Source organism: Osmerus eperlanus, chromosome 7 (assembly GCF_963692335.1).
Source record: "Osmerus eperlanus chromosome 7, fOsmEpe2.1, whole genome shotgun sequence".
NCBI classification, from domain to species: Eukaryota; Metazoa; Chordata; class Actinopteri; order Osmeriformes; family Osmeridae; genus Osmerus; species Osmerus eperlanus.
The window spans coordinates 2,883,436-2,895,712 of NC_085024.1; the positions used below are offsets into that span (position 1 = coordinate 2,883,436).

General features: G+C 47.2%; 1 protein-coding gene and 1 long non-coding RNA gene across 2 annotated transcripts in view; both read left to right on the forward strand.

Annotated features, from left to right (window-relative positions):
- Positions 1-207: 207 nt before the first annotated feature.
- On the forward strand, positions 208-2,379 carry LOC134023872 (uncharacterized). The gene is made up of 2 exons (XR_009930804.1): positions 208-640; positions 1,693-2,379. It is a non-coding gene; the product is annotated as an uncharacterized LOC134023872 (long non-coding RNA).
- Positions 2,380-4,107: 1,728 nt separating this feature from the next.
- The window catches only part of LOC134023783 (cyclin-dependent kinase 14-like), a 54,712-nt gene continuing 46,542 nt past the window's right edge, over positions 4,108-12,277 (forward strand). Inside the window, exons 1-2 of the mRNA XM_062466145.1 lie at positions 4,108-4,575; positions 7,349-7,380. Of these exons, the coding sequence (XP_062322129.1) occupies positions 4,482-4,575; positions 7,349-7,380 (126 nt within the window). The 5' untranslated portion in view covers positions 4,108-4,481. The remainder of the gene's footprint in view (positions 4,576-7,348; positions 7,381-12,277) is intronic.

Here is a 12,277-nt window from a genome sequence, read left to right on the forward strand (position 1 = left end):
GACTGAATTTACACCCACCTCTTTGTGTGTGTGTGTGTGTGTGTCTGTGGGAGGGGTAGATTTACGTTCCAGGAGGTGGTGAGTCCTCTCCCCAGGGCCTCATTGTGTGTGTGAGGTGTGACCCCCCCGCTTCTCCCCCAGCGACTGTGTGTGTCTGTGACCCCCGCCCCCTCTTTGTGTTCCTGATGGAGAGAGAATGATGTCCTGGGGACTGTCTCCCAGCGCTGCGCTTGTATTTCACCTCCAGCTGTAGCATGGCTGCCGACGCCCCTGTTGTTGTTGATGTTTACGAGCCGCTGTCAGTTGACGTGGTAAACTACAACGACGTCACAGACGGCGTTAAATAACGACCCGTCTCCCTGTAGCCCAACGCTGCTCCGCTACTGCTAGACACACACACACATACACACACACACACATACACACAGCTTCTTCACCACAAGAGAGTTAGGGTTCAGAGAGAAGAGCTCATATCAGAGTGAGTCATTACTCATAATCCATGTTGGGGATTCAATGAACAGTTATTGTATGCATATGACTTTACTGGAACATGAAAGTTGCTCATGTATTTGTGTTGCCGTTCTGTCCCTGCAGGAAGGCGAGAGGAAGACCAAGCATGATGAGATCCGTAAAAAATATGGTACGTCTCTCCTGTGTCTCTCGTTTGTCTCAGCTGTTTCTCTCTCTCGTGTCTCTCCTGTGTCTCTTGTGTCTCTCCTGTGTCTCTTACCTGTCTCTCCTGTGTCTCTTCTGTGTGTCTCTCTCCTGTGTGTCTCATGTCTCTCCTCTGTCTCTCCTCTGTCTCTCCTGTGTCTCTTGTGTCTCTCTTCTGTGTGTCTCCTGTGTGTCTCGTTTCTCTCCTGTGTCTCTCTTTTGTCTCTCCTGTGTCTCTCCAGTGTCTCTCTCTGTCCTGTCTCTCCTGTGTCTCTGTCCTGTGTCTCTATGTTGAGGTCACATGGATGTATTATTCGTAGCTCCGCCCACGTACAGCTCAGTCCTTCTCAATCGCTCCTCGCCTCCATGACCTCTGGCCTCGTGTCACTTCCTGACGTGTCACTTCCTGGACACCTCATCAACATAAACATGAACGCTAGCAGTCAGCACAACATGTCTTCCATACAGTGTGGAAGCAGGGCCACGGTATACTATAGTACCCTTTAGTGGTAGAATGTGAAGGAGGGGGATGAAAGAGGGACAGAGAGAGGAGTAATAGAGGGAGGAGAAGGAGAAAGGAGAGAGGGTAGGTTGGAGGGAGATGGAGAAGCTAGCTAGACGATCGGTGGTAGGTGTGTGCGCGTGCTTGTAGGAGGTGTGTGTGTGTCCCCTGGTGGTAGTAAGGTGTCAGGTAGTGTGGTTGGCTGTATGGACGACATGACAGCGTGATGGATGGGCCTGCGGTTCCATCCCTCCTCACATCCGTCAGGGACAGCAATGGTTCAGCTCTCTCTCAGACCTGACCACACTCTGCCCAGGTCCAACCCCCCGACCTCCTGCCTTCTCACCCACCTCCCCTGGAGGACTCGGATCACCACCAATGTGCTTTGTTACAGGGGCCGCGAATCGTATTCGGTTCTATTCGATTCAAGTGTTCGGCTCAATCAAATCTGTCATTTGTAACAATTTCTCCTCTCTTTCTCTCTCTCACACACTCTCCTTCCCTCCCTCTCTCTGTCTCTCTGTCTCTCTCTGCAGGTCTTATCCCAGACACTGACCACCCATACAGCAAGTTTGAGAATGAGTAAAGAAGAGGCCTGTTGGAGAGGCCCTCCTCCCCTCCCTCCTTTTCTCCCACCTTCCTCTCCTCCCCACCTTCCCTGCTCTCCTTCCCCTCTCACTTCCTGTAGTCTCTTCCTCCCTGCTCTCTCTCTTCCTCCCTGCTCTCTCTCTTCCTCCCTCTCTCTCTCTCCCTCTCTCCTCTACACCTCCTGCTGACGGGTGTGAACATAGACTCTGACACACTCAACAGAACATGTGCTCCTGAGAAATCAGGCTGAGAACTGCATCTTTGCCTTGAATGATTACATGCAGAATATTTTTTTTCTGTTAGCGACAAAATGTAATTAACCAAAAAAATGAAACGTGTGGAAGGAATGTTTTGTGAGACGTCTCGGCGATTCTGTACTCCTTCCTGAGACAACCCCACGAGTGTATTTGATTCTCGAAAGTATTTCTTGTTAGATTTGACTCCACTGAGTGAAGCTCTTTTTAAAAACATTTACTGCACATTACTTCCTAGTTTAAGTCTGATTTGGAGCTGCTATCAACTGTAATGTTTTTTTGCACCTTTATATACGACACCTCATGTAGAACAGATGGTTTGGGATGTTCACTATTCTCTGTGCTTCTGACAACTTTCCTAATAAAATGTTTGTCTTTTAAGTTCAAGTCCTTTTTCCTCCTGGGAGATATGTGGAGTATGTTGTGTTCTGATCCTGGCTGCTGGGCAGACAGGCTGTCACTGTGTCCACTTCAAGTGAGCAGAAAGGCTTACATGATGAGCCATGCTGTGTTCTCTACAATCAAGTGTGTGTGTGGCATTGTCTTCCCGGTTCTAAGACCCCTCAGACGATGAAGATGACTTCTGAGAGTATCCTACACTGTCTCCTAGTAGCACTGGTGATGTTCATAAAGCACCGACTGAGCTGAGCCCCTCGGCCCTGAGCTGAGCCCGTAGGCCCTGGTGTGACTCATCAGCTTCTCCCTGGTTCTAACAGCCTCCAGACGAGGCTGCCGGGCTCCAGAAAGACTGGAATGTCATATAGGCGGTTCCTTTTGGGAAACCTGGACTGCAGTTTTAATTGAAATGTAGGCTAGTAATTTAAATATTAAATTCATATTAAAAGGGACTTCTGAGGTAGAAATAATTAACTAAATGAAGGATTGAAAGTCTGGGGTTACATTGTCTTACACTGAGACACAACGCATTCTGACACAGACACCAGAGACAGGAAAACGGGACTACGGGTTAGAAAGGTTGCGAAATGCTTTCATAGGTGTTGAAATTGTGATGTTTGGGTCGGATAAAAAAAGATTAAGCAGAGACAAAGGACCACAGACACCTTCAGAATTTATTAACACATTTTCTTCTGTTTTCAAACGTGAGAGAACGCAACTCTCAAGCAATTAGTCAAGTGAGAAAAGTGTGCGAGGTCGCCGGATATGGGGATTATGATGTATGTAATTCCAGTTGAATTAATGTATGATGTTTGGGCTTCAGTAACAAAGTAAGCCTGAATCTGCTAGATCATCCAATAATGTCTACTGGACATTTCCCGGTAGGAAAGTAGACTATACTAACAAGCCTTTTCAACCGCCTCCTCATTCCACAGATGTTTTCTTAAGAAAGTTGGCCTAAGTCCTTCAAAATCACGACAGTTAATCAGGCTACATGACGTCAAGGAGAAATGTGCCTGCAGATAAGAGCTGATTATAAAGAAAAATAAATATAATACATACACGGTTAGACAAACACATTCCTTGCCATTTTAATATCAAGTTTATTGACTCTAATTCTGCATAGTCATAAATATAAATGTGCATGAAGAGAGGAGACTGCGGTGTCCAGCTTCATGACTTTCCGTGACACTTACAATCCAAAATACTACATTTGTAGATTATCAACAGCTGCGCTGAGTTTCCAAAGGTCGACATCTGAAAACTATAGGCTACTGCAGTCGACTTAATTAAGTAGCCTTTAATGCCATTGCCATATCAGTAGCCTATGCGTAAAACGCCAACTTGTTCGGCGTTAAACGTGAGCGATAACGCTCATTCGGCGTATCGTGTGAGTACAGTAGAATGATAACTGGTCATTATATCTTCATCAATCTTTGTTTTCATGAACAAAGAAATTGTAGAGTACAATACGTGCTAGACATGGACCTCAGATTACACATACTGAACATGAAGAGTGGGATCGCAAACCAGGCAATGAACCCTGCATGCGCTTCAAGTTTTTTATACGCGGTCCCAACGCTACCCTTGGATGACGGACAGTATCCGCGACCAATCGGAAAAACCTTAATTATTCTGTAAACCAATCCTGACACGTTACGGGCGGGGTTCGCTGTAGAATCGTTTTCTTTTTTTTGCATCCTCTCGCAAACTGGAGAGCAGAGAATCCCAAAAATGACATCCACAGAACAGAGACCACGGAGGGAGTGATCTTAGAGGCGAGAAAGAACGCAAACCCGCAGCAATCTGTCGGTTTCTAAGACAAGCCTACATTGAAGCTCAACGCGACAATCAATTCTATAGATTATTTCTTCCAAATTCGCTCCACTGTGGACTACTACTACCGACATGTAGTTGGATTTTAAGAAAACCAAGGAGACAGTGACAGAGTGGTAACAGAAAACTAAAACATCGGCAGCAGAATACGTTTCCTGTGTTGCACAGTGCAGGACAGCGGGGAAACTGTAGTTTGAAGCCGTACCTCTCTCGTTTTTCATCAATATCTACGGTGCATCAAATCTGGCAACATGTGTGACCTGATGCCCGCTTCGCAGCCTGTCGAGAAGATCGGCAAAATGAAGAAGTTGAGAAGAACTTTGTCAGAGAGTTTTAGCCGTATAGGTAAGTTCTGTTCATGTTAGACTAACGGGTCATCGTAACCCATTGTAAGATCCACTACCGTATCCTTTTAGGAAGGACTTTTGGTATGTCACTAGTGGACATTAAATATAGACCACTGAACGTACCCTTTGTCAGTTAACGCAAAGCTAGCTAATACGCTTAATGTCAATACGTGCCCGTTATGTTATGTTGCTTAGAGTCCAGAGGAAATTGTGTATGCTTCTCACTTTGAACATATTGTTTTAGTCTGGATAACCTTTAGCATTCTAAAATTGTAGGCTATGCACATGAAAAGGACACATAATGCTTATCCTTTCGATTGCAGTGAGGATATGGAGACCATATTTATATCGTCCGTAAATGCAACCTAAAGCGACCGGGTACGAGACGGTCTTTGCGCGTAAAATCAGGTAGCATTTCCCCTCTGCTCTCTCCTTCTCCATCTCTCTTTGCCTCTGAAGCACACACAACTCAATGTGTTGATTCAGTTTGGAATGCATAGCCTACTATTCTTACGTTTGTTCCCACATTTGGCCAATGCAAGGTTTTGACCCAGCCATCCAAATGAACAAGCTTTACTCAACGTTGAAAAATGCTGAGAAATTTACCAACCCGGGTCGATTAAATAAATAAATTAAAAAAGGGTCGGCATCGACTTTTCCTGCTGCGGGGAATGTCCTCGTCTCTATTGGTCTCTTCTGCTGATCTCTGCATCAACGTGGCGCACCATTGAGCCATCGATTGATCACTCACTGTCGGCCTTTCACGGACTGTTTAACCGAGAGCATCGCGTCATAGTTTTGAGATTTAACTCATCGCGTTTTGGACGTTGTCCTCCCCGAAACCGCATCGTCAAAGTTTCTGGAAGCTATTGAATATTCACACATCGTTCGTGATTTAATACGAGTGAGGCAACAAAATCACCAATAGGCTACTGGGCTTTCCTAAATGGGTGATCAATTTGTTCATGGGTGTATGGATCTTATCATTCCAGTGTGTTTTATAGATTCAGATCATATACGCGCTGGTTCTCCGCATTATAAACCTATAGGCTACATGACATCCTCTCCTGTACTCTCATCACGACCACGCTCCACATCCTCCATGCACACGGGCGCTCCATCCTGCGCAGTGGAACAAAGTTGACCTGAGCCGGGGTGAGCAGGAATGCGAGCGCGGCACGGCACACGTTCTTTGTTGATATGAATAATATCTAGGTTTACCGCTCAATTATTCACAGACTCATCCACTTGGAAAGCGACTGTGCCACCCCGTTTTCTTTGTTGAGAGAAGGCAAAGCACAGATTCCTGCTGACCCCTTCCTCCTCATCCTCCTCATCCTCCACTCTCTCTGCCGCCGCAGAATTCACTTTCATCCCACGGCCTTGGAATGCAAATAGACGCGGCGTAGAGAGGAAGGGAGGGCCGTGGGTTCCTTTCATGTGTGTTCTAATAAACCAAGCACCGTGGAAGTTGTTAGAAGGTGGTTTGCGTTTTTGAAGTGTGAAGTGTCGTTTTTTTCTGTTTTATTCTTGTTTTTTTTTTGTTTTTTGTTTTCCAAGTTGGACGAATAGCAGACAGTTCTTTTTTTCTTTGTTTGTGAACTGCCACACACGCTTTCCTCCAGAGACGATTCTCACTGTCTATCTAGCAGTCACAACGGCATTTGATAGTATTTTTCTTTTAAGGCAATTAGACAATACAAAGACTGTTGTCTTGAAATGACTGCATTAATCTCCTAATGACTTCAGAACTCCTATGAATTGGGTTCCTCCCTTGTAATCAAGTTCTAACTCTTGCTTGGGAGTTTAGTTTTCTTGTCCTCATAGCTCGGTCCTTAAAGGCAAAGCAGACATTTCATGGCTTGGTGACCAAGAAGACTGTTATTGTACTCCGACATAAATAAGTAATCTCACTACTAACAATTCGCCAAAAAGTTCATGCTTCCACTCCTTTGGGAAGGCTTGGTATGCTAAATAAAACATTATTTAGTTTTGGTTTTGAGGTAGTATTTCTTTCCTGAGTTCCCTAGATGTTGTGATTGGAGAGTTTCTGACTTCAAAACTTGGCTTTCAGGAACCTCTTTGGACGTCTTGAAACACCTGCCTGGCAGCTTAGATGTGGTTACCTTGAGAACACGACTCGTGAATACAGACCGTTCCATGAGTCTGATCACCAGAATACTGAACTATGTACTTCTGATCCGTGATCTTCCACTGTATTTACTCAGTGCACTATTTATACATCACTTTGGATGAAAGTGTCAGTGATAAATGACGAAAACAAAATAAAAATGTAATGCAGTACAGAATTGAAGATGAGGATTCAACTGTCTCTCTCTATGATGATGTTTACATTTCTTCTTATAAACAAGGAAATTACCTTCTCAGCCAATCACAGTCACTTCCTGTAATCACGTTCGAGGAAAGTGATGGCTTCTCATGGCTATGACTTCCTGTCTGGCCTGAGAGGTGAAAGGTCATTGTGGCGAACAGTGAATGACCTCGCTCCTCAATGCCTCCAGTCTTAGACCAGCTGATTGGCTGTTGCCGGGCAGCAGAGCTTCCGGATCTGATGAAAGAAGCAGAATAGGTTACTGACAAAAAGTATGTGTGTGTGTGTTTGTGTGTGAAGGAGTGTGTGTATGTGGAAAAGTGTGTGTGTGTGTGTGTATTGTATTTCTGTTCCTCATTTCAGTACAGCATGTGTTCACTGTTCACAAAATACATAAATGTAAGCCTGATTTTTCCTATTTTCCTCTCTCCCTGTCAAGCTTTCAAGAAGGAAGACAGTGGTTTTGATGAGGTAAGTCAGGAGTGCATGCTGAGAGCCCTGGTGAAATCACTGACTCATCCACAATCACCACACCAGTCTGCTCTGCTCTGGTGGGATGGGTTTCTGTCTCTCAAACATGATGTGGAATTATTCTGGGATTTCAGAAGCCGTGTGTGTTGTGTGTGTGAGTATGCGTGTGTTAGAGAGACAGTGTGTGTGTGTGTGAGAGAGTGTGTGTGTGAGCGTATGTGTGTGTTAGAGAGACAGTGTGTGAGAGAGTGTGTGTGTGTGTGAGAGTATGTGTGTAGAGAGTGTTTGTGAGTGTGTGAGAGAGAGAGTGTGTGTTTGAGAGAGAGAGTGCGTGTGAGTATGCATGTGTGAGAGAGAGAGTGTGTGTGTGTGTGTGTGAGAGAGAGAGAGAGAGAGAGAGAGAGTGTGTGTGTGAGAGAGAGAGAGTGTGTGTGTGTGTGTGTGTGTGTAGGGGGTGAACTCTGCTGTATCTGTGCCAGTGCATCTGGTGTGCGATGTATTCATGTGTGTTGTGTCATGGTGTCCCTCTCACAGGAAGTCCTTGAGACCAAGGCTGTCAACAAAGCTTCATTCACACAGCACAAGCGCATTACATTATATCCCAATCGATTTCAATATATTTAAATCTATTCCGGTTGGTCTTGTGGAATTCATTTTTTTCTGTTCTCTGCTGTGGTCTTTGGGATGGGGCCTGTGGGGCGGTGCTCTGTTGTACCCTGCTGGGATGTCGTCTGTGTGTGTACATGTGGTGTCCCCTGTGTGTGTGTGTGTGTGTGTGTGTAGACGACAGGCTGTAGTGTACTGTGTTTTCCCAGTCCGTCACAGGGCGTTCTGCCTGCTTGCTGTTTTTAACAGTTTAAGCAACATTGATTTTCTCACAAGCTTTCAGCTTGCTTTTTAGATTCGAATCTAAAGTAGTTGATGCTGTGGATAAGATTCCTAACCTCCTGTGGCCAGGCCTGGTTTCTTATTAAGGTGTATGTGTGTGTGTGTGTGTGTGTGTGGAGGAAGTGTTGATGAGGGTGGCGATGGTGAGGATGATAAGATATGTACTGAGCTGATGGACACACACACAGCAGGACAGGGTGGTGTGTGTCTGATGGACACCCTCTCCCCCTGTATCTCTGTATCTCCATCTCTCTTTCTGTCTCTTTCTCTCCTCCCTGTCTATCTCTCTCCCTCTTTCTCACGTATTGCTCCTCACTCCCTCTCTCTTCCCCATGCTCTCTGCCATAATAATCCATCCGTCAGACATGGTTAGGTCTACATGTTTATCTCCTCTCCTGTTTCTACTGTGTGAAGGCAACATCACTATCACTCCTTACTCTGCCCTCTCCTCCCTTCCCTGTTCTCTCCCTCTCTCTCTCTCTCTCTCTCTCTCTCTCTCTCTCTCTCTCTCTCTCTCTCTCTCTCTCTCTCTCTCTTCTCTCTCTCTCTCTCTCTCTCTCTCTCTCTCTCTCTCTCTCTCTCTCTCTCTCTCTCCCATCTCGTCCCCTCTCTCTCCCTCTCTCTGGTGCAGCTCAGACACTGTGCATGTGGAGCAGCAGCATGATTCAAAGTGACCAGTATACCGTTCCAGATACTGGAAACCTGGTCCAGGGTAAACCAGAGTTAGACCTGGTCCAGGGTGATGAAGAGTAAGACCTAGTTAGACCTGGTGAGGAGTTAGACCTGGTCCAGGGTTAGACCTGGTTAGACCTGGTGCAGGGTTAGACCTGGTGCAGGGTTACACCTGGTTAGACCTGGTGCAGGGTTACACCTGGTTAGACCATGTGCAGGGTTAGACCTGGTTAGACCTGGTGCAGGGTTGGACCTGGTTAGACCTGGTGCAGGGTTAGACCTGGTTAGACCTGGTGCAGGGTTGGACCTGGTTAGACCTGGTGCAGGGTTAGACCTGGTTAGACCTGGTGCAGGGTTGGTCCTGGTTAGACCTGGTGCAGGGTTGGACCTGGTTAAACCTGGTGCAGGGTTGGACCTGGTTAGACCTGGTGCAGGGTTGGATGTGTTTCCTGTGAAGTGGACCATGGGAAGCAGTCTCGGCCTGTTGGCTATAAATGGTCTCTGCTGGCGGGAAGAATGTGAACCATCTGACAGGCAAAGAGACGTTTCCTGTGTGGCCGCTGTGCTGTGCTGTGTGTTTGTGTATAAGTGTGTGTTCACATGTGAAGTGTGTGTATATATATGTGGAGGAGTCTCTGTGTGTGTGTGTGTGAAGGAGTGCGTGCATACATGAGTGTGTATGTGTGTGTTTCCATGTGTTCCTTTGTGTGTGCCTGTAGAGTGGAGGAGTGTATGTGTGTGGTCGTGTGCGTGCGTGTGACAGGTATGTAACAGACGTGGCCACGCTCCGTCACAAGGTGTACGGCCCGATGTTCGCCAATCGCTGGGCTCTTAACACGTCACCTCTGACTTGCCAAGCGCGCCACTACCAGCTACGGCAACGAAAAGCTAGCTCTCCGTTGACGCGGGTGGCCTGCTACATACCTGAGGAGTGAGTTTCACCAAGTCACAACCGCTACAGGTGCTTGTGAAGGACTGTCTGCTTGTGTGTGTGTGTGTGTGTGTGTGTGACAGCTCGTTGTGTGTTTGTCCATCTTGGTGACCAGGGACCACGTGTGGATGCTGTCACCACGGAGACAGAACTCTCTCTCTCTCTCTGCCTCTACTGTCAGGGAAACAGCTGGTTGTGACGCTGAGACACAGGTCCTTGGTGAGGCAGCAGTCTCTCTCTCTCTCTCTCTCTCTCTCTCTCTCTCTCTCGCTCTCTCTCTCGCTCTCTCTCTCGCTCTCTCTCTCTCTCTCTCTCTCTCTCTCTCTCTCTCTCTCTCTCTCTCTCTCGCTCTCTCTCTCTCCCCACCTCCCTGTCTTTCATTCTTTCTTTCTTTGTCTTTGTCACACACAGAGTGCACAGTCATCCACACAGCTCACCTCTCCTTCCACTTGACCCAGTGTGTGTTCTCCCTCTCTCTGTCCCATCCCTCCTCCCCTCCCCCTCTTGTATTCCCTGCTTGCCTCTCTTCTGTCCTCTCCCCTGCCTCTATGCTGGCCTGCCTGTCTGTCTCTCTGCGCCTTGGAGGAAAGATGCTGAAGACGACCAAGGTCCCCTTATGTCACACACACCACACACACACACACATCCAGTAGGATGGGCTGACTGAAGAATGGCCTCTGTGTGTGTGTGTGTGTGTGTGTGTTTGTGTGTCTAACTCTAGACACACAATTCTGAAGAAGAAATTAAACAATAGTGTCTGTGTAATTATCGTTAAACATTGTCAGGTTATGCTGGAGGCTTTTAATTAGTTCTTTAAACGGGCTGCCTATTAATGATTCTTTAATTTCCCTTTTCATCTCTCTGTCTCTTTCTTCCTCCATCTCGCTCTCTCTCTCTCTCTCTCTCTCTCTCTCTCTCTCTCTCTCTCTCTCTCTCTCTCTCTCTCTCTCGCTCTCTCTCTCTCTCTCTCTCTATCTATTTCTCAGCTGTTCGGAGACCTCATTAGCTATTCTCAGCACAATTAGAATTTGTCAGTCTGAATAATTTCAGTTGTTTGGTGTCAGGATCAAATATTAATGCAATAAATGTCTTTATCCTGCTCAGCACTTCCAGGATGTGTGTGTGAAAGCTGGTACGCAGAGAAAATAACTCCTTCTTTGTTCCCTGGGTGACAGGAACACCTGGAGACACCTCCTGTGTTACTTCTGACCATCAGTCAGCCTGGAAGTCAGTCAGCTGTTCATCTAGTCAGTGATCAGTTAAGCAGCTAGTTAGCAACTAGCTGCTTAACTGTCAACTGTTCAGCCAGCCAGTGATCAGTTGACTATGTTCAGCCATGCTCTCCTTACGTAGTAGTCTCAACAGTGGAAGTGAGCCGCACTCATCCTTCAGAGAGAGCATGGAGGCTCTATCAGAGAGGGAGGGAAAGATATATATATATATATAGAGAGAGGAGAAAGTTCTGGAATAGTGACAGTATTTCTCCTGTCTTGGGGAGGAGAGAGGTCACAGTTGAGGTCCTGTGAGACTGACAGTAGCTGGTCTCTCTAGGGCACAGAGAGAGTGAGGAGCTGGTCTCTCTGGGGCACAGAGAGAGAGGAGACTGACAGTAGCAGGTCTCTCCGAGGGACAGAGAGAGAGGAGCTGGTCTCTCTGGGGCACAGAGAGAGAGGAGCTGGTCTCTCTGGGGCACAGAGAGAGAGGAGACTGACAGTAGCAGGTCTCTCCGAGGGACAGAGAGAGAGGAGCTGGTCTCTCTGGGGGCACAGAGAGAGAGGAGACTGACAGTAGCTGGTCTCTCTGGGGGCGCAGAGAGAGAGGAGCTGGTCTCTCTGGGCACAGAGAGATAGGAGACTGACAGTAGCTGGTCTCTCTGAGGGACAGAGAGAGAGGAGCTGGTCTCTCTGGGCACAGAGAGAGAGGAGACTGACAGTAGCTGGTCTCTCTGAGGGACAGAGAGAGAGGAGCTGGTCTCTCTGGGGCACAGAGAGAGAGGAGACTGACAGTAGCTGGTCTCTCTGGGGGCGCAGAGAGAGAGGAGCTGGTCTCTGGGGGCACAAAGAGAGAGGAGACTGACAGTAGCTGGTCTCTCTGGGGGCACAGAGAGAGAGGAGACTGACAGTAGCTGGTCTCTCTGGGGGCACAGAGAGAGAGGAGATGGTCTCTCTGGGGGCACAGAGAGTGAGGAGACTGACAGTAGCTGGTCTCTCTGGGGGCGCAGAGAGAGAGGAGCTGGTCACTCTGGGCACAGAGAGAGAGGAGACTGACAGTAGCTGGTCTCTCTGTCAGGTCGCTCTCTTCTAAAGAAGCTGGAGAAGCTGTCAGCGCATGATGAGCTTGTCGGTTTGGGATTTTCATAAACCACATCACGTTTTATTGTGTGTGCGTGTTCTTAATTATGCGTGT